The 22,536-nt window shown below is 49.9% G+C and overlaps 1 protein-coding gene and 1 non-coding gene across 5 annotated transcripts in view; both read left to right on the top strand.

The window, feature by feature from the left end:
- CYTH1 (cytohesin 1) overlaps window positions 1–21,973 on the top strand; it is a 79,576-nt gene extending 57,603 nt beyond the window's left edge. For 2 of the 4 annotated variants that reach the window (XM_036836812.1, XM_036836813.1), the window contains exons 3-13: window positions 943–1,007; window positions 3,009–3,075; window positions 3,347–3,465; window positions 3,789–3,869; window positions 4,730–4,842; window positions 5,570–5,718; window positions 6,116–6,228; window positions 11,505–11,583; window positions 14,872–14,943; window positions 15,858–16,012; window positions 20,075–21,973. In XM_036836812.1, the coding sequence (XP_036692707.1) occupies window positions 943–1,007; window positions 3,009–3,075; window positions 3,347–3,465; window positions 3,789–3,869; window positions 4,730–4,842; window positions 5,570–5,718; window positions 6,116–6,228; window positions 11,505–11,583; window positions 14,872–14,943; window positions 15,858–16,012; window positions 20,075–20,153 (1,092 nt within the window). In that variant the 3' untranslated portion in view covers window positions 20,154–21,973. The other 2 variants (XM_036836811.1, XM_036836815.1) reach the window with 2 other exon arrangements.
- On the top strand, window positions 7,558–7,661 carry LOC118887637. Its single transcript, XR_005018112.1, has one exon. It is a non-coding gene; the product is annotated as a U6 spliceosomal RNA (small nuclear RNA).
- Window positions 21,974–22,536: the final 563 nt, after the last annotated feature.

Below are 22,536 nucleotides of genomic sequence, written 5' to 3'. Positions count from 1 at the left end.
GACCCATGTCCACATCCTGGCGGCCACTTTCTGGCAGGGTGATTCTAGATAGAGAATTTTGCCTCTTTGGTCTTCAGTTTCTTTATCTGTAAAATAGGAATGAAAACACCTGTTGATAGGTTGCCATTAGTTGGATTATTTTAGCCCCTGGGGAAGCCAATTCTTTTAGAATTCTCTGCTCTGTAAAACATTTGAGAGCTCAGGGACGGGGTGGGTGGGGGTGGGGTGGGCGGGGCACACCCTGTAACCCCAAGCTGCAAAGTGTATCGTCGGAAAGACAGGGTGTGCTCTAGTGTTGGTGTGAGTATACTTTACTGTGGCCCTAGTTCTTTGATTCCTCCTTCACTGGTAAGTGCTGGGAAAGCTTAGCAGTTCTTCACTCAAAGCCCCCTCCAGCGTGACAGTCGTCCACTCTGAGGGCCTGCTTAGATGGGGGAGGGGTGGAAGGCAGAGCTGGGATCGGCGTTCCCTTTGCCAGCCACTTGGCGGCACTGTTGGCCCAGCACCAGCACTGCTGGCCGGGCAGCCTGGGCGTTGGGGGGAGTGGTTTATCCAGGGAATCTTCTGTCACCCGCTGTTCAGTGAGCTGCAGATGTGCTCCAGCAGACTGTGTTAAGGCCGCCGTTTTCAGTGGAAAAATACATACTGTACATAGTGTGTATGATTATAAATTTCTGTCCTAGACTGTAAACTCCTTGAGGTCAGGAGGTATCTTTTTCACCTTTGTATTCCCTAGAATGTTTACTATCTGGTAGGAACCCAAGAAATATTTGTTGAATAGATGAATTTTCCAAAAATTTTTAGATTTTGGGGGGGCGTCATCTTATTTAATTTCATTTTGCTTTATTTTAGTTTTTGGTTGGAGGGAGTTGTGTGAGATTTTAGAGATTTTAATTTGATCTGTATCTTCCTCCTGGTAATTCTGGGCTGTGTGTTTTGCAGAGGCTGAAGGATGAGATAGCAGAAGTAGCTAATGAAATTGAAAACCTGGGGTCCACAGAAGAGAGGTGAGTCTGTCCTCTTCCAAGTGGTTTTGTGGTTGTAGCATCGCCAAGTGCCAGCCTGCAATTGTACACACATGGTGTATTTAAGAAGAAAGTGTGTTTTCTGCCCTCTTTGCCTAGCAAGCACGTACGTAACCATACTTTTTGCCTTCAGCGCAGGGACTTCTAAATGTGAGGGCTTTTGACAGTGTTGGAAAGGCTGAACTGGAGAACTTGGCAGGTCCCCCAAAGCCTTAAACTGCCCTTAAATGGTCGTGTGAACTATTTCTTCCCTTCTCTTGTCCACTGTGTACCTATTCTCGAGTTTCTGTTTTTCCTTTTCGGTAAAGGAAAAGCTTAATGGATGCTGCCAGTGCAGTTCCAGAAGGCTGGAGGCCCAGTTGTGTCTGGGTGTCATCACAAGCTTGCTGGTGCCTCCCTAAGACTTAAGAGAAGAGAACGTAGAAATGAGATTATAGCACAAAGTGACAAGGGGTGTCTACAGGTTATTTTCTTCTTTTAACTACGTGAAATCTTAGTTGCTTTGAGAGTTTAATTTTGAATGGGGTTCCCAGACCATTTTCTCACTGCTTAATGTCGTAAATGGGCTATTTCTAATTCGCTACATGTCTGTATTTTTCTAAGCCTGAGTCTCCCTGTCTGGCTTCATGAGACTGTTTGATTTTGTTATTTTAAACTTGTGTGGGCAGGGCCATCAGGGATTAGTGAAGCTGCATGTCCTGCAGAAATCGGCCAGCTCATCACATCCAGTCACTGCATTGTCAGTTCTGAATTATAGCTTTCTTACTTGCCATTAAAAAAAAAACTGTAGCTTAAAAGAAATGGACAAATAGGAGTTCATCAGAATTTACAATCTCTGCTCTTATAAAATATACTCCTAAAAGAAATGAATAGGCAAACCACAGATGAGGAGAAAATACTTGCAATACCCGAATTTGAAAAAGGACCTGTATCCAGAATACCTATAGAAAGAACACATAAAACTTACTAATAAAAAAACAGCTTAGGGACTTCCCTCGTGGTCCAGTGGTTAAGACTCCACGCTCCCAATGCAGGGAGCCCCGGTTCGATCCCTGGTCAGGGAACTAGATCCCGCATGCTGCAACTAAAAAAGATCCCGCACGCTGCAACAAGGACCCCGCACGCAGCAACGAAGATCCTGCGTGCCGCAACTAAGACCCGGCGCAGCCAGACAAACAAACAAATAAATAAATAAATCAGCTTAACTAAAAAATGGGCAAAAAACTTGAACACTTTTATATGTATATAATAGACACATGAAAAATGCTCAGTATCATTAGTCATAAGGAGATGCTGCTTCACACCCACTAGGACGGCTGGCATTAAATAGACAGGTGGCGTCTCGAGTTGCCGAGAGCTGGTGAGAATAAGCAGTGTAAACACTGGGGAAAACGGGATGGCAGTTTCTCATAATGTTGACCATATATCCGTGCTGTGCCCAGCAATTCAGCTCCCAGGTAATTTACTCAAGAGAAATGAGAGCGTGCCCACATGCACGAGGATATCTACAGTATTCTTATTTAAAATAGCCAAAAACTGGAATTAGCTTTAAATGTCTACCAGCAGATGAATGGACGAACAGATTGAGGCAATAAGCTATTAACTTACATAGCATACACTTCTGGGGTTTTGAAAATGCTCTAAAACTGGATTATGGTGATAGTTGCACAACTTAGTAAACTTAGTAAACATCATTCAGATGTGCACTCAAAATGGGTATGTTATATGTAAACTATACCTCAATAAAGTTTTAAAAAATCATGTTAAAAAAAGAAACCCACTGCGGTAGGAGGAACAAATGAGCGTGGGGCCAGGGTCAGGATTTCAGTGTCCTTCCATAGTTAGACCTAAGTGTGCCTGTGCTTTCCTGGATAAATCTCAGAAATCCCTGCAAATCAGTGGACGCGTGTGGGGGTCATATCAGTCTTTCAAAAATTCTCGAATACCTGGAGTACTTAAATGGCTGTGGTGGTTGTTTTACAGGAAAAACATGCAGAGGAACAAACAGGTAGCCATGGGCAGGAAAAAATTCAACATGGATCCTAAAAAAGTAAGTGGAAAGGCAGCAGCCAGAGTCCATAGTCTGTAAGGTGGCGGTGTCCACGGTGTCAGCTGGAACCCAGGGGCACTGAGACAGCTTACCTGCCTGTTTGTAGAGTGCAGCTCATGTTGTGAGCCCTGCTTCCTGCAGAACTTGGAATTACTTAGTAGATACTTCCTCTGTGTCCAGAGCACTCACACCCATTCTTCCTGTGCCCTTGTCTCCTTTCCGGACCTTCCTGGGGTCTAAGGCACCATTGGCATCTTTGCTGTCTTTCCAGGGGATCCAATTCTTAATAGAGAATGATCTGCTGAAGAACACTTGTGAAGACATCGCCCAGTTCTTGTATAAAGGTGAAGGGCTCAACAAAACAGCCATCGGTGACTACCTGGGGGAGAGGTAAGGCCTCCGGAGACACCTGTGGCAGGTTGGTCAGCAGTTAGTTACCTAGAGAAACAAACTCCAGGATGCTCCGAGCTTTGTCCCGAGGGGTGCTGGGGAACAGCAGCTGGCGTGCTTGGGGGCGGAAGGACTCCTCCTGTGTTCAGCTAGCAGACAGAGAGCTGCAGGTAGAGGGCTGCCCGCCCCGCCCCGGCCGCGGGGCCGCAGCGCTCAGCGTGGGAGGCGGCCGGGCTGGGGGTCGGGATGACCTTGGATTCTCAGCATCAGTGTCTGACTTCTGCTCTCCCCCCGACCCCCGTATCTTTTGTTTCTCTTGCTAGAGATGAGTTTAACATCCAGGTTCTTCATGCGTTTGTGGAGCTACATGAGTTCACCGATCTCAACCTCGTCCAGGCCTTACGGTGAGTGCATTCAAAGCTAGCAACTTGTGGAGCGGGAGGCGGGTCTTTGGTTATGCGTCTACCCTGGCTGGCACTTTAATGAAATTTACCTTTGGCGGTTATTTGAGTATCTCGAAGCATCTTAAAGGAAAGTAGTCTGTTGGCCTATGATTGAAATGATGGGATGATTAAAGGGAATTAAATTGAAAGCAGATTTTGCAGAACTGTTCCTCAGGTCTTTCATTTAACATTTTGGAAATTGATGAATATTTACACTTTGAATCTTTCCCAATTTCGCTTTAGAAAACCCTTTAATTTCCTGCCCTAGGATAGGAAGTAGATAGTGTGCCCTTCATTTTAGAAGGAAAAAACTCAACATTAATTTTTTTGCTAAATCTATTACCTGTGTCTTTTGAGAAATTGTCATTTGGTATTTTCACTGCCGTTAGTGTAAATGATATCATCTTTTGTGTTGTCATTTAGATAGATGAAAATAATCCAGAGTTAAATCTGTTGACCACAGGTCTCTCTTTGACTTAAAGGGATCAGTCATGAACGCTTTGATAGAAAATCTCTTTTCCTGCTATGTCATCTTTTTTTCTGGAAATTGGAGTTCTTTTAAAATGAGCATTATCTATATTTCAGTCGTGTATCAGTCTGAGGAGCAGAACCATTCTTTTGAATAGGAAAATCTTAATTGTTTTCTAAATGCATTCCCTCCGATCGAGAGAGTGGTGATGTGGAGGAGCTAGCCTGCATCTGTTCAGAGTTACTTGACTGAAGGCTGAAGTCCCCCACGTCTCCCTTTGCCGCAGAAATCATTCACGGAGAAACAAATTATCTCCTCAAGTCCCATAACTTGCCCTGTCTTGACCTCCTAGGCAGTTCCTGTGGAGCTTCCGGCTGCCGGGAGAGGCCCAGAAGATTGACCGGATGATGGAGGCGTTTGCCCAGCGCTACTGTCAGTGCAACCACGGGGTGTTCCAGTCAACAGGTGAGCGGGGCTGGTGGGGGGGGGGGCGTCCTCTCCTGCGGTTGGCAGTGCCTGCCAGGTTCTCTTCTAGGTACTAGGTCATTCCTAAAACAAAAGGGCTTAGGTTCTTGCCTAAGAACATTGCTTTAAATGGTATTTATAATAGTAAAAGGTTGGAAACTATCCAAATTCTAACAATAAGGTAGTAAGAATGTAAGTTAGGGTACCTCTGAATTATGAAGTATGCAACTACTAAAAATCATGTTTTTAAGAGGCTTTATTGACATGGAAAAATGCTAATAAGATTAGCCAAAAAGCAGACTTCAAAACAATGTATCTGTTTTCATTCTAATTGTGTTACAGTCTGTATCTGTGAGATACATTTGTGATACCTTACACGTAGGCACATTTATGTAAGAAAGCAAAATAAGTTATTACTACGTGGTGAGATTATAGGTAGTTTATATCTTCTTTTTTATACATTGTGCTTTTCTGGTTTTCTATGCTGTATGTGTTCTTCTTTTACAATCTGAAGAAATAAACATCTTTAAGTCTTGAATGCTTTATGTTCTTTCCCGTGCCTTGCTCTTTTCAGTGAACAGTATATAACCTTTCAGTTAGAGCATACCCAGGCGCTTGGATTTTGCCCATTCTTATGAGAGCACTGCTTTTTATTCTCTATCTCATCCGGCGTTACTTGTTCTTTCGGGTGGGATGTTTCCTATCGGATTTTGCTTTTCTCTTTTAGACACTTGTTACGTCCTCTCATTTGCCATCATCATGTTGAACACCAGCCTGCATAACCCCAATGTCAAAGACAAGCCCACCGTGGAGAGGTTCATCGCCATGAATCGAGGCATCAACGACGGGGGAGACCTGCCCGAGGAGCTGCTCCGGGTGAGTTTGGCGCTGATTCAAGACTGTGGTCCCGGGTGGCGCTGATGGAGCGGACGGGAGGGACATGGGATCATCCAGTGTCTGCTCGGACCATACACATAATTATGTGAATTTCATTAAGAACTTGGTAGTGAGGCCCAGTGAGGAGTCAGTGGGGGAAAGTGGTTTATAAATCTGAAGCTAAAGGCTCGAATGGAAGTCGGGCTGATCTCTTTTCTTTCCTAAGTGTCCATTAGGCGTCTTATTTCTCTTGTCTCTGTGAGCCCCTGAAGGGAGAGGCGTTCCCCATGCTACCAGTGCGTGGCACACAGTGACACTTACTAAATGAATGATGGGAAAGGGCGGGAGGAGAGGTATTTCTAGGGTCAGAGACATGCAGTGTCATCTTTTATCCCAGAATCTGTATGAGAGCATAAAAAACGAACCCTTTAAAATCCCAGAAGATGATGGGAATGACCTTACTCACACTTTCTTCAACCCAGACCGAGAAGGCTGGCTATTGAAGCTCGGTAAGTGATGCCGTCTGGGTTGGGGCTCCTAACGCAGAAACTTAGAAAGAAAGGACGTGTGTATGCACGCTCGCCCACCCGCGCCTGCCCTGTGGCGAAAAGGGGGTTGGTGCAGGAGGCGCTAAGGAGAGACTTTGGTATGAATTCGTACTGTTCTAACAAGATCGCCTCCAGAAAGGAAGTGAATGCACGGCTAGTGCCCCACGGGACGCACAGAGACTCCTGGGGACAGGCTTGCCCGCATAAGTATTGCCTACATGTGTTTGCGCTCCACATTTCCTCTCTGGGGCAGTTCCCGGAGGACCTGGTCCTTTTCCCTTCCCGGCCCCCTGGACCACTGGGAGGGCGGCCAGCTGTGCCCTTCTCTCTACTTCCCATCACGAGTTTGTATCTGGTGCTCCCGCCTCCCCCACCCCGGTGCATCATCACTTCCTTCTGCATCTGGCTCCCCACAGGCAGCGTGCATGGCAAACCCAAGGCCCTGGCTGCAGCACAATCCACGGCACTCTTACTCATTCTTGGGCGCTGGTTTTTTTTTTCCCCCCTCCTTTCCAATACAAATCAGCCACGTTAATGACTTTGTTCATTCAGAAAAATTAAAAATTATTCCTCTTCCCTCTGCCAAAAGTGAGCTTGTATTGCTGAGATTTGTGGTCATGCCTTGCCATGAAGGTGACAAAGTAACCAAAACGAAGGTTTTTATACACATTCATATGCACATGTGATTATTTCATTAACCGTTTCAGAATGCAGAGAGAGCCCCCGGATGTAATGATGTTAATTTTTTGGCCACTGAGAGAGTACTCTCCTCTGTTTTCTTCTGCCTTGGCCTTTTGACGTGTGGGTTCCTGCATTATCAGGAGGTGTCATTAGAATGATCCTCCTCTACTATTTCAGCTCCTGGTCCCAGTGAGATTAGAAGTCCTTACACTCTATGCCATTATTGACACGTCTGGGAAGCGCTGAAATGAAATCTTCAATTTCTGACTACTTCAGATGGCAGTAGGATTTGTATTCCCTTTTAAAAGCATATCCTAAGTCCTCGTGTTTATACATAATGACTTAGTTCATAAATTCTCCTTAAGCACCACCTCACTGGTCGGAGTTTTAAATGTCTCTTGAATTTGTCAACATTTCATGTATCTTTAAGCCAGTAGACTCTTCGAAATTAAGGCTCTAAAATTACTCACCCCAGAGGTGGCCACTCTGCTCTGCATCTTTATTGCCAAGTGGCTAGAGTTAAAAGGAAACCTGCTGGAAAATTTAAAAGTGCATCCAAGTTTGGATTTGCTTCCCCCTCCAGGGAAATTTGTTTAAATGCTAATACTAAGTGTTAGCTTTGACAGCCCAGATAGTAAAATTAGAACAGTACGAAGATTATCTTGGTTCTTACACCAGGATGACATGTAAATTCATGAGGCATCCCATATTTTTTAAAAAGAAAAAAATTTAACTAAATGTGAGACTCGTTTTTAGGTCATTGCATTACTTTTTCCAGACCTCCACCAAACCCTCCTAAACTCTTCACGTTGTGTTTTCATTGTAGCACACTTCAGATCACCCCTTCGTATGTGTGTGCCACAGAAGGCAGGCCTTCCAGCCGTCTGCAATTGTGTGTATATGTCTGTGTATGCATATAACCGTAAGATTGTGTATTCTTGTGTATACACATATGTACATATGTATTCACAGGCTTGTGTGTGAGCATTTTTACACACACTTTAAAAAGAGGTAGCCATCCGAAGAGAGACATTTAATTTTCCCCAAAGTAATCTTCACTGTCTTTGCTCTGGATTCAGGATATACTAATAAACCTCAGCTTGGTGAGAGCTGATTTGTGGCATCTTTGAGGCCAGGATTTTGGTGGTGCCTCAGATCTTGTCTTTACCAGATGGGATGTGGCAGATGAGGCCAACCCCTCATTCACACGCTGGACAGTGGCGTTTGCCCTGTTGCTGTCTTTATGTCCCGTCCCCACGAGGCAGACATGAATGACTAATACAGTGCACCTTAAGATTAAGGAGTCGGGTTTAATTTCTTTGTTTTAATTTTCTTTTCTCCCTCATTTGTATGTTTCCATGATTTTGGCTCTCCTTTTCCTTGCCCCAAACTCCAGGAGGTATGTAATCCCCTCAACCTGCTCGCTCGCTCTGCCCAGGCCACTGTAATCGCTGCAGCGTTTTCTTATTTTGTTACTTTTGATTATTTTGTTTTAAATTGCTGGTGGTAGTCTTAATGCTGCTTCTAACTTACCGTACAGTCCCTAGGGAACTGGTCAGGATTGGGGGTGCGGAGTGATTTTCACGTTTCCCTTGGAGGGGTCGTGCATAGTGCATCCAACAGCTGGGCACCCAGATGTGGGATAATTTGAACTCTCCCAAGTGCAGTAGTGCAAGAAAACACCCTAAGAGTGGATTTGTAAAAGCAGACAAAGTATTCACTGAATTGTCTCTCGGAATTATTGGCCAGGCGTATGCTATATTACTGACTCAAACTGACACTCAGGAACTTCAGAGATTTCTGACGTGGAGCAGAGGAGGGGGAGGAGGTTGTGATCCCCGCAGTTGTGTGCTCCGGGCACACGTGCCGTGACCAGAGAAGCAAACCAGGAAAATAAATAAATTAGACAACATAGGACATTTTTGCCTTTGCATGAAAAAGGGAAATGGTGTTTCTTAAACTCAGAATGAGGCCAGGTAAAGTTAAAAAAGATAAAACCCCCAAATCCCTTCTTGAAGTCCTTCCGTTTAATCTCCTGTGTTTTAGGGGAGGGCATTACAACCTCGGCTCTGTTTTTTATGTTTTGTTTTGTTTTTCTCCCTCCTCTTTCTCAATGAGTCATCGTTCAAGCCCCCAAATTGGCCTCGTAGTTACGTCGTTGGCATCTGCTCTCCACTTGCTGACTCAGGGAAACATGTTTTCTAGATGAGGGGTCCTCAGGTGTCTGCTTCAGCCTCACTTGAGCAGAGCCTCAAGGGAAAGAACGGCCCCAACACTGACATTTATGAAACGTTTCCGGGCCTTGTCCGGTGGTTCCCACCCAGCTCCGGGGGAGCCAGCGTCTGGCCTTTACATCTACGGGGTAGAGGCCCGCAGGCTGGGAGGTGGTCCTGTGAGTTCCTCAGGGACTGTCCTAGGTGCGCGCATCGGTCTGTCTGCTTGTTTCATGTCTGTTTCCCTTTCAACATGAAATGTGTCCCTGGGACCGCGTGATGCTTCACGGTAGGGGTCTCGTTAATGCAGCAGGTTGTCGGGAAGGGACATAGCCAAGCTTTCATCACCAGGGAGAGGATTTGTCTGGCTTTGCTTTTGTCCTAGATTTCCTCCCATCTTCTTCCTTGTGACATCTGACCCCTCTTCCATGACCTCCTGAGCCCCAGGTGCCCCCGGGGTGGTCCTGTGAGGGGAGCGCATGGCAGTGGGCCTGGGTTGAGGTGTCCTGTGTGCTGAGCCCCATGTGGGGGTGAAGGCCCAAGAGGCAGAAGAGCTGCTTTCTCGGGTTCTGAAAGGGGGCAGGGGGTTTCCTTTATTATGACAAATTGGCTCCAGTTCTAAGTATATTCCTTGTGTTCTTTCTCCTCCTGATTTATTTCGGTTCTGCCCAGCCTTTCCCATTTCCTCACGCATGTCGTATTTCCATCCATGGTTTTCTTGATTCACGCCCTAGGGCCTTAGGGGCCAGAGGCACGTGCTCACAGAAGCTGACAGTTGCTGTGGACAGAGAGTCGAGTTGGTCTTCGCTTGACAGCAGCAGGGGGTGTGGGTGGGGGCGTAGCGCGTGCTGGCTCAGGACCAAACTCCTTCCGTGAGGCGGTGCCATTGAGAACCTCGGCAATTCGTGATCAGTCGCTTAACCTCTCAGAGTTCGGGCACCCAAGCAGAGCCGTGCAAGGGGCCCAAAAGTCCAGTAGTCCTCAAAACTGCTACCAGGACCGACGCTGGACACTTCATTTCCGTGGCAGGATTTGCGTTGCTCCAGCAGTCGGATCCTTTGAGGAAACCTGGCGTGATCACACGGCCACGTCCTGGATCACACGGCCACGTCCTGGATCACACGGCCACGTCCTGGCAGCTGGGATACTCCTTCTGAACCCTGTGCTCAGCTGTTCATGGTGCGGGGCAAGCAAGGAAGCGTGGCTGGGGTCACTAGATTTACGCCCTGTGGTCCTTGTTCTTTGTGAGGTTTGGAGGAGTGATGTTCTCTGTAGGTTAAGTCAGCAAAGGAGCATATCCTGTCCAGGGCAGTAAGAAGTGTTTATGAAATGCTGTGTGTATCTCACCACATGCAGGCCTTTCATATGGGTCATGTTCAGAAAGCTTTCCCTGGACCCGGTGTAAGTCGAGGAGAAGAAAGGCTTTGCTCATGGTCAGATTGAGAGCAGGATGTGCCTTCACTCACCGAGGCCATAGTGAACTTTCCCTTCCTTTGTGTCATCTTGGGATAACTTCATGACCCCGGTGATTCTTCTTATTGAGAAATATTGAGAAGGACTAAGGGAACCTTCAACAGCTCACAGCCACCCGCGAGAGCTCACTTGGCCTGTGGCCTCCTCCTCCTCCAGTTATTTTTGTTTCAAGATTCCGGTGAGAAGTCCAGAATTGAATAGGGACCTCTGCTTACCAGTGGATTCTTCCCTGATCCAAGGATCCTGCTTTGTCCCACCCAGGACTCTGGGGGAATTTAGGACACTGGCCCAGAAACCTAAAAAGCCAGTGTAGAAACGCACTACAGTCAGGAAGGTGGGGTAGAAGGTGAAACCGTAGGAACTTGGGTCCCGTGTTCCAGGAGAGCTGGATCTGATTGTGAGGGGATTAAAATGTCTTACTTACTGGTTCCTCCTCCTGTCCCGTTCTGATAAAACCCTGGGCTGGTGGACCCGCAGTGTAGCGTAGCCAGGGCGCTGACCCTCTCCCCTCCTCTTGTGTTCGCCCATCTCCACCGCATCCATAGGCTTCTGCTGACGCTTCTCTGGTCCATCACCGTCCCAGCCCCCTCCCCAGCCCGCGCTCTCATCTGCTGTCCTGATGTCATCTGCAGGGGGCCACCCAACTTGCTTGCTCTGCTTGTACCCACAGACTTTCACGCTGTGAAAGGCGCTTCTGTTTTGGCTCTGTGTCTCGTTACTGATGTAAATCTGCCATGGTCTCAGTGTCTTCCTGGCGCCCTGCCCCCGCTTCCTCGTCCTGCACCCTCTCTGGGGGCAGAGCTTCGAGCCCCCCCCGGAGCCTGCGCTGGCTGGTTGACTCCTATCCAACACGCATCTCTCTTTGCTCTGCAGGTGGCAGGGTAAAGACTTGGAAAAGACGCTGGTTCATTCTGACTGACAACTGCCTTTACTACTTTGAGTACACGACGGTGAGCGCCTGCTTGGTCAGCTGGGACGGGGGTGGACCAGGCCTTGTGTTTAAACGGCTCTAATGAGACAGGGTTGGAGGACACAGGGGGAGACAGTCAGATTTGTCCTGCTGCATCTTTGGGGCACTAGGAGAGTTTATGTGAAGTGGAAGGGCTAAGACGAATCTCAAGAGAGGGGCCCGGGTGTGGTGTGGGGTGTCTGGCCACAGGAACCGTAGCTCAGAGCTGACATCCACTTCTCCGTTGGGACACCAGGCGCCCTGCCAGGAGACAGTGGCAGACAACATCATACACGGCCTTAGCAATGGGTTGTAGAGCCGAGCTAGAAAGAATGAACTTGGACCCATGGCCAAGAGAGAGTTTGTGGCCCCATTGAAAGGGAAACAAAGGTAATTGTGATTCTATGGTAGCAGAAATACTGAAGCACTTGATTTAGAAGAAACAGCCAAGGGGCAAAATATGTAATAGAGGAAAAGAAAGTGAAATGAAATGGGAGATTACCTGGAGTTTTAAGAAATTGACGTTTACTTAAACTGAAAGTTTTGTTGGTTTTTATTTAGTGGGAATGGAATTACAATACATACAATTCTATGAGAATAAAGATTGTACAGAGTCTATGAGAGTAAAGACTGTACAGTAAAACCTTTTCCGAAGCTCCCTCTAGGAGCCCCCAGGAGGCCCAGCAGGTTGGTAGCCTCAGGTTGGAGCCCGCTCAGACGGGCTCCCCACAGCTGGAGGCCCTCGTTTCTGCCCTGTTCCCTGGTCATCGGAAGAGCAAACCATATACCACTGGCAGCACTGGAATGTGTCTTAAGTAAATCAGGGCAGTTGAGATGCTACTGAGAAAACGAAGGTTCAGAAGCATCTTTTATAATAAAGATATTAGAGCAAGATGGGATGAGAGTCCTGGCAGTGTCTGTGTGAAGCTCGCTAGGAGCCAGGATGCAGGTCCACGCCTGGCCCTTTGCAGCCTGGCGGTGAAGCGGGTTTCCACTGTGTTCCACACTGTGGTTCTGCAGCTTGCAGACGTCGTGCGGATGTGGCTTCTCACGTGGGGAGTGAGAGTCATGACAGTGTCAGCTCAGAATTCAGTCACTCAGCAATTTCCAAGGGAATGCTGACCAGGATTTTGTGCGTTATGGGGGCTAAACCCATGCCACGTACGTTCTGCAACTGGCTTTGCTTTTCTGTTATTAAAATCCTTTCAATTATGAGAGTACTGTATTTCAAATACCCAAAACAGTACAAAGATAGATTTTTTTTTCACCCCCCAAAGTACCACTGTGAACAGCTTGGTAAATTTCTTTCTCTTTTGCCCCTGTCCCCCCGCCCCATGTATTAACTTTTTTTTCTAGACCGGTGACATCTTTAAAATCCTGTTTAAATCTTTTTCACTGGTCTCTGGGTTAATATGAACCATGTGCGGGGCATCTAAACAGTGCACCCCTAAGTCCCGGGACAGTCTCAGTGGTAATGCAGTGAGATTCTAGAATCTTGTGGTTCTTCGTGACGCCGACCATGGTGGCGTTAGCTGAATTCAGTCTAGCAGCGCACCGGCATTTTATCAGGCAGTGGGAATCCAGAGAAAACGTTTCTGAAGATGCCGAGGGGGGAGCCTCAGGGTTAAGATGGTAGGTGGAGATAACCACACAGAAATTACCTGACAAAGAGGAAAAATCTAGTAGAAATAAGTGGGGACGTAGCAGCCGGATGAGGAAAGGGCAGAACTCATTCACCGCACTTCGCAGTAGGCAGCAGGGGCCGCGGCACAGCCCGGAGCCAGCAGAAGGCCCCTTGCTGCATGGCCAGGCACAACCAGCCCCAGACCTCCCCGTGCCCAAGTCTGGGAGAAGTAAACCGAGTAAGAATTCTTCCCTCCTCCCCCTTCGGATGGAGGAGTGGTGAGGTCTGCTGCAGGGTAGAAACCGGGGAAACGGGAAAAGTGGAAAAACAGGACTCACTTTCTGCGATATCAGTGAAAGCTCCGGGTGTGTGTTCATGTAAGAAGACTGTCCGTGGGGGGTGTGCGGTGAGCATCAGCTCCAAGAGATGCCGGACACCAGCACCCCAGGGGAGAGTTGGGGCTCGGGGTGTCTGAGGGGGGCGATCCCTCCACTCGCTTCTCTCCTGAGACTCTGGAAGTGGCCAGAACACCAATAGCTGGCTCTCCAGTAGTTTCAGACTTAAATGAGACCCAAAACTATATATTAAGAATATGACTATATAACTGTAGAATTATAACTTATTTATTAACACATAAGTTAAAACTTTAAGGGATGATTAGCTAGAAATGTAATCACTATCCTAGAGGAGAGGCTTGAGACAGTCATAGAGATTGTGTCTGAAAGACAAGCATTAAAACAATTAAGGGCAAGCTAACAGGTGCGGAGGACAGATGGGGGTGATCCCAATACCAGAATGAATGGGACCTGCAAATGCAAAGACAAGTTATGAGATTATTTCCCTAAAAAGGAGAAACAAACCTGAATCTGCAGATCGAAAGAGTGCATATGGTATTTTAGGAATATCTGTCCTAGGAAGCTTGGTGCCAAGGCATAGCCCAGTTAAACTGTTGAACTTGGAACAAAGTCTTTGGCCATTGGTTGTCTGGACATCAGGGAGAAGAGGTGAAGGCTGATGGCCCGGCAGGTGTGGGAGTGGCCTTTGCTGAGATGGGAAGCCCTGGAGGAGGGCCAGTTGGGGGTGAGGGGACGCAGGGCTCTGTTCTGGACAGGAGTTTAGGTGCTTTCTGGTCCAGGTGGAGTTGTCAGGCAGGCAGTGTCTCTTTGAGGATCCTACAGTCTGGAGGGGGGAGGTGAGGCTGGAGATAGTGAGAAGGTAGTGACACACGACACGACTATAGTCCAGGCGTTGCGGGCCCAGAACAGGGGCACCTCGGGTGAGACTTGAGCTTCCTAGGGTTGCTGACACTGGAACTGAGGCTTGAAAGATGAGTAGGCGGGCCAGACAAAGAAGCAGGATAATTTTTGTGTGAAAGGGGCTTACATGTTCCCCACTGGAGGGCCACCCACAGCTCTTGTCACACTCACTCTTTCAGAGCATCTGTGGAAGCTCCTCCTCCAAAGGCTTTTCGGTCTTAGGGATTCATATGTGGTATGTTGACAACACCCACACGTTTCTTGACCCTATTCTTGTTTTTAAAGCTGCTCTGTGGACTTCATGTCGTGGAGGAGTCACGGGAGCTGGGCTGAGTTGCCGGGAGGAAGGTAACAGGACATGCGTTCATAAACTGAGCAGTTAGGTCTTCTCTCTCCAATTCTTCTGCAGGATAAGGAGCCCCGTGGAATTATCCCATTAGAGAACCTGAGTATCCGGGAGGTGGAAGACTCCAAAAAACCAGTGAGTATTTTTTGGTGAGATGTTTTGGGGGGACAGAAGGGATGGGCATAGCAGCTGTTGGACACAGGAAGAAGTTGCAGAGGTTTACAGTTGACCCTTGGACAACAAAGTTGGGGCTGTGTGGGTCCCCTGACACGTGGACTGTTCTCAGTGGTAACTCCTACGGTAGAGTGCCGTGTGTGCTTGGCTAAGTCCGCGGGTGCTGAGGCACTGCTGTACCGACGGAGGCCGACTGTCGGTCGTACGTGGATTCTTAATTGCGCGGAAGGTCAGCACCCACCCCCGCCTTACTCAAGGGTCAGCTGTACTTGAGAAGAACCCCGGAAGTACTCATATGGTTTAATTTAAGTTAGCCTAACTTCTAAAATTATCTTTACAGTTCAAGCCAAAGGTGAGACTAAATAACCTCTTTCATTCTGTCCATCAGCTTTAGTGTCATTTACTGAATATCACACGAGGTATAGAGTTGTCCTTCCTTAAAAGGCAGCATCAAGCTCTCATGATTGGACCACTTATTTTATGATCTTCAGATCGCTTATAAATATTTTTCCTCTGTTTTGGAATATCGTATTGCTGGCTTGGCTTTAAAAGGCATTAAGCTACCTGCAGTTCGCTCCATATTTTCTATATATTAGGAGTAGAGCTACCATGTATCATCTGCTCAATATCTTTGCTAATAAAACCTATTTATATACAATCTACATCCTCCAGAATTCCACTTCTAGGCTCCTCTTTTCCAAAGGAAAACATATGTTGGCTATATTTTATGAAGGTGAGACTAAAGAAAGAAGTTAACTTTTTTTTTTTTTTTTTTGAAATAAAAATTTGCTTTTTGGGAAGTAAATTAACTTTTTTCTTGGTCAGCAGCTTTCTTAGATCTTTGTCACTCTCTCCCTCTCTTTCTTAATTCTCAGAACTGCTTTGAGCTTTACATCCCCGACAACAAAGACCAAGTGATTAAGGCCTGTAAGACGGAGGCTGACGGGCGAGTGGTGGAGGGGAACCACACGGTGTACCGCATCTCGGCCCCGACGCCTGAGGAGAAGGAGGACTGGATCAAGTGCATCAAGTAGGTGGCCGATGAAGGTGGCGACCTCGCCTCTCAGATAGTGACGCTCCAGCTGTCCCGTGGGCTGCCCATCCCGCCTCTGCGCCCCGCATGCTGAATCCTTAGCGAGTAGTTTGACTGTGATTCCCCAGTGACTTTTTCCCTGGGTCTCTGGATTCTTGACCATTGAGCGTTTTTAAGAGCGCGCCTCACATCTAGGTTTCCCAAGTGCAGCTCATGGCCCCAAAGAGGGGACAGGTGGGCAGGCTTATAGGCACAGGTGCCACTGGCCAGACTGGCCTTTTCATATCTTAGGAAGTGGGTTTTGTCTTCATGGTGGCAGCTCAGCGGGGATTGTAACCGTTCCCTTTTATAATTTCTTAATCCTGTGAGACACTGTCGTCCCATTTACAGATGGGCACACTGAGGCCCATAGAAGGTAAGTAATGAATGCTTGTCAGAGTCACGTGGCCGTGACCCGGGGTTGCGAGGCAGAGCCTCACGCTCCCTGCTGCGCTGTGAGGAAGCGGTGGTTCTGGGGGAAGGGAGGTGTACACGGATCCTCGGGTCCAGGGCTCCTCCTGGTCCTCGCGCCACCTGTTTCACCGCGCTTTATCACGGGGGAGGGGTGGTGCCCTGCCCCGGCAGCTCCTCCTCCCCACTCCTCCCTGGGGCTTCCGTGAGCCCTGTCCCGCCCGCCAGCACACCCACCGCCCATGGCCACACCCGTCTCGGTGGCACTTGCTCCTGGGAGTGCGTCCTCGCTCTCCCCGCCAGGGCTGCGTCCATCAGACAGGACCCCGCCGTTTCCTTCGGGCATCCCCATTACTGGGCCTCGAGACTTCCCCTGGAGACCAGTGAGGCCGCACTGACCGGTGACCGAGGCCCTGCAGGTCCTGTGTCGCCCCGAGTGATGGGCCTTCTCCCGCCGGGGCCGCGGCCTGCTCCTGAGGGGCTGGGCATGCTCTAGTTTTTGTGGTGGTTTTGGCACCTCTCCTAAAACAAGTGTAGTGTTTGGGCCAGGGTTAAATAGTGAATAAACGGCTGAAGGGGGGAGAGGTGATGGTGGGGGGAAGGAGCAGATCGTTTATTCCCACACAAAGAGTCTCTGAAAGTTGTGCGGTTCAGACGGGCAGGACAGGAGAGCACCGGTTCGGAGTCAGGCCAGCCCGTGCCGAGTTCCCGCTCTGACTCTCGGCGTCGCCTGCCCTCCTCCCAGACCCCCAGTTTTCTCACCACACAGCAGTGAGAGGCGGGGCTCCCGGGGGACTCCTGGGGGACTCCCGGGGACGTTGCCGCGCCCTTCCGGATGATGGTGTTAAGGCACAAGGCTGTTCTGAGGGTGAGGCAGGTGCCGCAGCACTGTGCTCAGCACGCCACCTGGACCCTGGTAGCCCTGGGTGGTGACGGCTGTCGGAAGTGTGGTGTCATCAGGGGCCGTCCCACGTGCCGTGGAGCCCACGAGGCACCGCAGCGTTTCTGGCGTCACCACCAATAATGAGGCTCAGGGGTCCTCTGTGCTGGACGCGCCCTGAGGTCTGCGTGGAGGAGTAGCAGCGCCTTGGGGACAGGTGGCCACGGAGAGCTCCTTACCCATGTCCCCGTGCCCTTTTTCTTACCACATGTTTTTTAAAAAAATACTCGACTCTTTTTTTTTTTTTTTTTTTTTTTTAATTTTTATTTATTTATTTATTTTTAATTTATGGCTATGTTGGGTCTTCGTTTCTGTGCGAGGGCTTTCACTAGCTGTGGCAAGGGGGGGCCACTCTTCATCGCTGTGCGCGGGCCTCTCACTATCGCGGCCTCTCTTGTTGCGGAGCACAGGCTCCAGACGCGCAGGCTCAGTAGTTGTGGCTCACGGGCCCAGCCGCTCCGCGGCATGTGGGATCCTCCCAGACCAGGGCTCGAACCCGTGTTCCCTGCATTAGCAGGCAGATTCTCCACCACTGCGCCACCAGGGAAGCCCAGTACTCGACTCTTTAATCCTTATGAAATGTATGTTTTGCACGTGGTTCGAAGTAAAGGATGTAACCTTATTTTCTCAAGTGAGTGGCTGATTGTCCTGATACCATTTATTAGTCCATCTTGCCCAGCCTGAAGTGCTCTCTTTAGTGTGGACCAACTTCCTGAGTGTGCACGGCGCGCGTGTCCCGTGTGTCTCTGGGTCTGTGTGCTGTCCTGCGTGACCATTAGGGCATCAGAGCGTGTGTGGACAGGGCATTGTGGGTAGCCTCCCCCGACTCATCGTTCTTCCAAAAAGGCTTTGTCTGCAGGTGTACGTTCTGTCTTTCATGTCATTGTACTTCGGTAGCCAGAGAAGCCGAGCCCTCCTTACGGCCACGCTTGGAATGGTTCAGTCCCTCCATCGAGGTGAATGCAGAGCCTCCTCGGGGGTGGTTCCCGGGGTCTGCCCGGAGCTGGCCTCATCTCCCTGTGGGAGTTGCAGACACTGTTCCAGCTCCACAGCTCAGCACCCTTAACCCTCTCCAGAGCCCTGCGAAGGTGGGTGCCGCAGGATGGTTGTCCCCAGGTGACAGATGAGGACACAGGCACAGCGAGGTGAATTCAGTCATCCCGAGCCTTCTGACTCAGGGAGCCGTCCTCCTCCACGTGTGGCGCTCAGCTCCAGCCGCCCTTGGCTCTGACGCTCTCCCAGTGAAAATGTTGGGGCAGAGGCACCAGAGGAGGGACCTGATCAGGTGGAAGCTCTTTGCGATGTTGCTGGAGAGGTTTTGCAGAAGGTCAAGTTGCAGGCACGTTTTCTCTCATCAGTGCTCCTCCCAGGAGTGTCCAGCTACCTCGGTCCTGGTGCTCTGGGGACGTGGTCACACAGGATCACGTGTCTCTGCAGACAGACCTGCAGCGCAGCGACGGTGGCCGCTGAGGGAGAGCTCCTGCTGCCTGGTGTCGTCTCCGCTCTGCCTTCCCAGGGCTGGGGCGGAGTGTCTCCAGGGACCATGTGAGGACGGCCGTGAGAAGGAGCACACGTATGTGCAAGGCCGGGGCAGAGCTTCCAGCCCCAAGCCCTTCACTGCGCCCTGGCCCCCCGTCGCGTGGACTGGAGATGTGCCGCGGTGTCCCTGGGGGCTTGGCCCACCCAGGAAGCGGAGGTGGACCCACCCTAATGCTCTGAAGGTGGAAGCAGGATTCCCTCCCTTGCACTCCGAGCGGTCAGATGCCTGCGTGGCGGGGTCCCTCGGGATGCGTTCCGGGCCCTGTCCAGCTCCTGCCTCCCCCGGAGCTGAGTTGCTGTTTCACACGGACACATCCTCTCTGTGAACGGGGCCCGGTCAGCCCGCAGGAGCCGTCGTGCACCTGGTTAAGTGCGGTCCACAGTCACGTGGGCTTGTGACTGGCCCAGGAGCTAGTTGGCACCTGGAATACTACTTCTCAGGAAAAGTAAATTAAACTTCAAAACGTGGATCACACCTTGCTTAAAAGTGGAGAATGACAAATACAGAGGGACGACAGGTGGCTGAGGCCTGCCATCACCACCTGTGCTGGTGTCTCTGGGGCCAGTGCAAGGGCTGCTTGGGCTCCCTCCCCACCAGGCTGTGGACACAGAGCAGGCTGCTGGCCGCTTGCTTGGGCCCTGACTGCCCAGTGATGGGTCTTGGCTGTCGAGCTGGTGCTCTTGGGGACTCAGAAGTTGCTCGGTACAGACGGTGGCCGCCAATCAGACGCACCACGTGCCAGGGGACACACGGGGTTGTGTGGTGGTCACTGCTCCAGACAAACGCCACTGTCATGACGGAACTAAAGCACTGCGCTTGTTTTGCTGCGTTAGAGCACAGCTGTGAGGGTGTAGAGGATGCCTCAACTTAAATTGATTACTTGGTTGAAACAGGCAATAAGCACCCCACAGTGATCTTGTCACCTGTACCACGTGTCTCCCTCAAAACTTGTCTTTTACGCCACATGTGGACACAGTGAAGGTTGATGCTGTGATGTGGCCTTTAAAGGGACGGTCGAGCAGGGAGGGGGTCTGGGGCACGGCTGCTGCTAGGAAGCCCCTGCCTGGGGTCGTGTCTCCTGGTCCTGTTCCTCAGTCTCCTCTGCTTTCTCCCCTTTTCTGTGTTGCAGGGCAGCCATCAGCAGGGACCCTTTCTACGAGATGCTAGCCGCGCGGAAGAAGAAGGTCTCTTCCACGAAAAGACATTGAGTCTGCGCAGCCAGCAGGGCTGGTGGGCCCGGCGAGTGAGGCCCGGCGAGTGAGGCCCGGTGCAGCCTCCCTGCCTCCCATGCAGTGGGAGCATCTTGCCAGGCATCGGCCTGAATTCCTAGAGACTAGCTTCAGCTTTTGCTAATTTTTTTAAGTGGGAGAAGGGTAGGCAGTCACCCTTGGAGAAGGGGGCCTGATGCCTTCACGCTTGGGTTTTGAGCCTTTCTCTCTAAAAAGAACAGAGCTCCTGTCGGCCATGCCGCCTCCCCGCAAGTCTCCACTCAGCAGGTCTGATAGCAGAGCTCGGAGCCGACCATTTACCTCTCGGTTATTCCCTGGGAAGAAGCCTTCAACCCTGCACCATAAATATGTGTACCCATATCTTATTATATGTTAAGAAAAAAAGTGGAATGGAAGAGAAGCCACATGCTATAAAGATATATTTTTGTTTTTTAAAGAAAGAGAAAGAGAAGGTGGAGCTGTCCAGGCATTCTGCCTGTCTACTTCGGGAAGCTTCTCCCTAGAGAAGAAGCTCCCCGGGCCACCGCTGTGCGTGTCAGCCCGGGCAGGGGCAGGGGCCGGGCGGGCCCCCTCCCCGCACTTCTGGGGCCTCATCTGGGCGAGGGAGGAGGTGGCGAGAGGGGAGAGGGGGCCGCGCAGCGAGGACAGACTCGGGGCCTGCAGGGCAGCACCGGCCACTCCAGCTGATGCTTTTCCTTCCAGGTGCCTGGGGAACACTGCGGGGAGAAGGGAACCCGCCCCCCGCCTGCGCTGTTCCTTCTCTTTCAGGATTCATTCTTGTCGGGCTTTAAAATAGTCAGCATTTTTCCTTGAGCTACATACCTAATCACCAAAACTGTGAGGAAGGTAGTCCCATCAGAGATTCCGGGATAACCTTTTTCTTATTTGGTTTTTCTTCCTCCTGCCCCTGAACTCCATTCCTCGTTTTAGAGGAAGGAGCAGGTCTGACCCGATCACCTTAGGGCTTCAGCCTTTTCTGCCTCCGAACCGGCCTTCACCTGGACTACGCCGTGCGTGTCGCGCTGGCCCTTGGAGAGGAGCGGGCCTTCGTCTGCGCGGCAGGGGCGGGGGCGGGGAGCCAGAGGGTGAGTGGTCGGCCTCCCGCTGGAGTCGGCCTTGCCCTCCTATCGCGTGGCCTGAAGGAGCCGTGGCCGCCGCTCTCCTGCTGTTCTCTCAGGGACTCTCGTCCGGGGCCCGGCGCCCAGTCCGGGCAGAGCAGGGCTGGCTGGGCCATTGCAGCGCCAGTGTGACCCTGGCTCCTCTTGACACCTTCCGGGCAGGCTCACATCTCTGGAAATAGCTTTTGTAAAGGGGAGTGGTGGGGTCACTTTCTGGGGTCCCCCCCTTCATGTAGGTCCTACCTGGAATGGCTTCAGGCGTTTTAATGCCAGAGCTCGTGAAGGTGGCAGAAGAGGGTCCAGGCTGGGAACCTGAAATTTCTGGGCGGGAGAACCAGGGTGGTGCCAGCAGAGGTCCAGGGGGTCTGGGCCGGTGCTGGAGCCCCTCTGGCTATCCGAGTCCCTGGCCCTGGTTCTCACAAATATTACCTAGACAGAGAGGCACCTGGATCAGTATTAGTCTATTTATCAGAGGTGTAAATAATCCATGTATAGTTTTTCTCCTTTTAGATTATTTTGTATTTGTTTTAAAAAAAAGTTTTGTCAAAATATAAAGAAATGACTGAAAGTTGTTGACAGGGTTTTTAAAAAAATTATAATTATTCCAATCGTTTTTTGTTTGTCTGGTTTTTTTGCATTGTAAACTAGCGCCAAGGAACTGCAGCAAATAAACTCCAAATCTGCCCAAACCACTTTGTTGCCTGTGGCGTTGCTTCATGCCCGGATGGGCCCTGAGAAGGAAGGTCGTGCTTGTCAGGTGCACTTCCGCGGGAGGATGTGTCACTTGAACCTCTCGTCTTAAGTCTAGTGATGATAAAGATCGGAAGTGGCAAGGATGGTTCTGTCTTCCGCTAAGGAGAGCGGAGCAAAAATGATCATTAGCATAGTCATTCCCCGCCCCCACCCTTTTTGGAAGAAGAAACAAATGTCAGACATCAACTTTAAATTAAGATCAAGAAATGTGCCTTCAGCCTTTATAATACATTCTTAGTATTATTTCATTTTCCAGGTGTGCCTACATAACTCCAGGGAAGAGTCACAGTGAGGTAGAGCTCAAAAGTTGAGAAGACATTCAGCATAGCATCTCAGGGTAAGGAGATGGACAAGCCTTAGCCTGTCCCCTCAGCTGGTGGTTCATCAGAACATGCAATGTAGAGTTATCATGTGATCCAGCAGTTCCATTCCAAGGTATATGCCCAAGAGAATTGAAAGCATGTCCACACAAAAACTTGCACACGACTGTT

The sequence above is a fragment of the Balaenoptera musculus genome, chromosome 20, assembly GCF_009873245.2.
Source record: "Balaenoptera musculus isolate JJ_BM4_2016_0621 chromosome 20, mBalMus1.pri.v3, whole genome shotgun sequence".
NCBI lineage: Eukaryota > Metazoa > Chordata > Mammalia > Artiodactyla > Balaenopteridae > Balaenoptera > Balaenoptera musculus.
The sequence above is the reverse complement of the archived record's forward strand: the minus strand, read 5'-3'. Positions and strand labels throughout refer to the sequence as shown.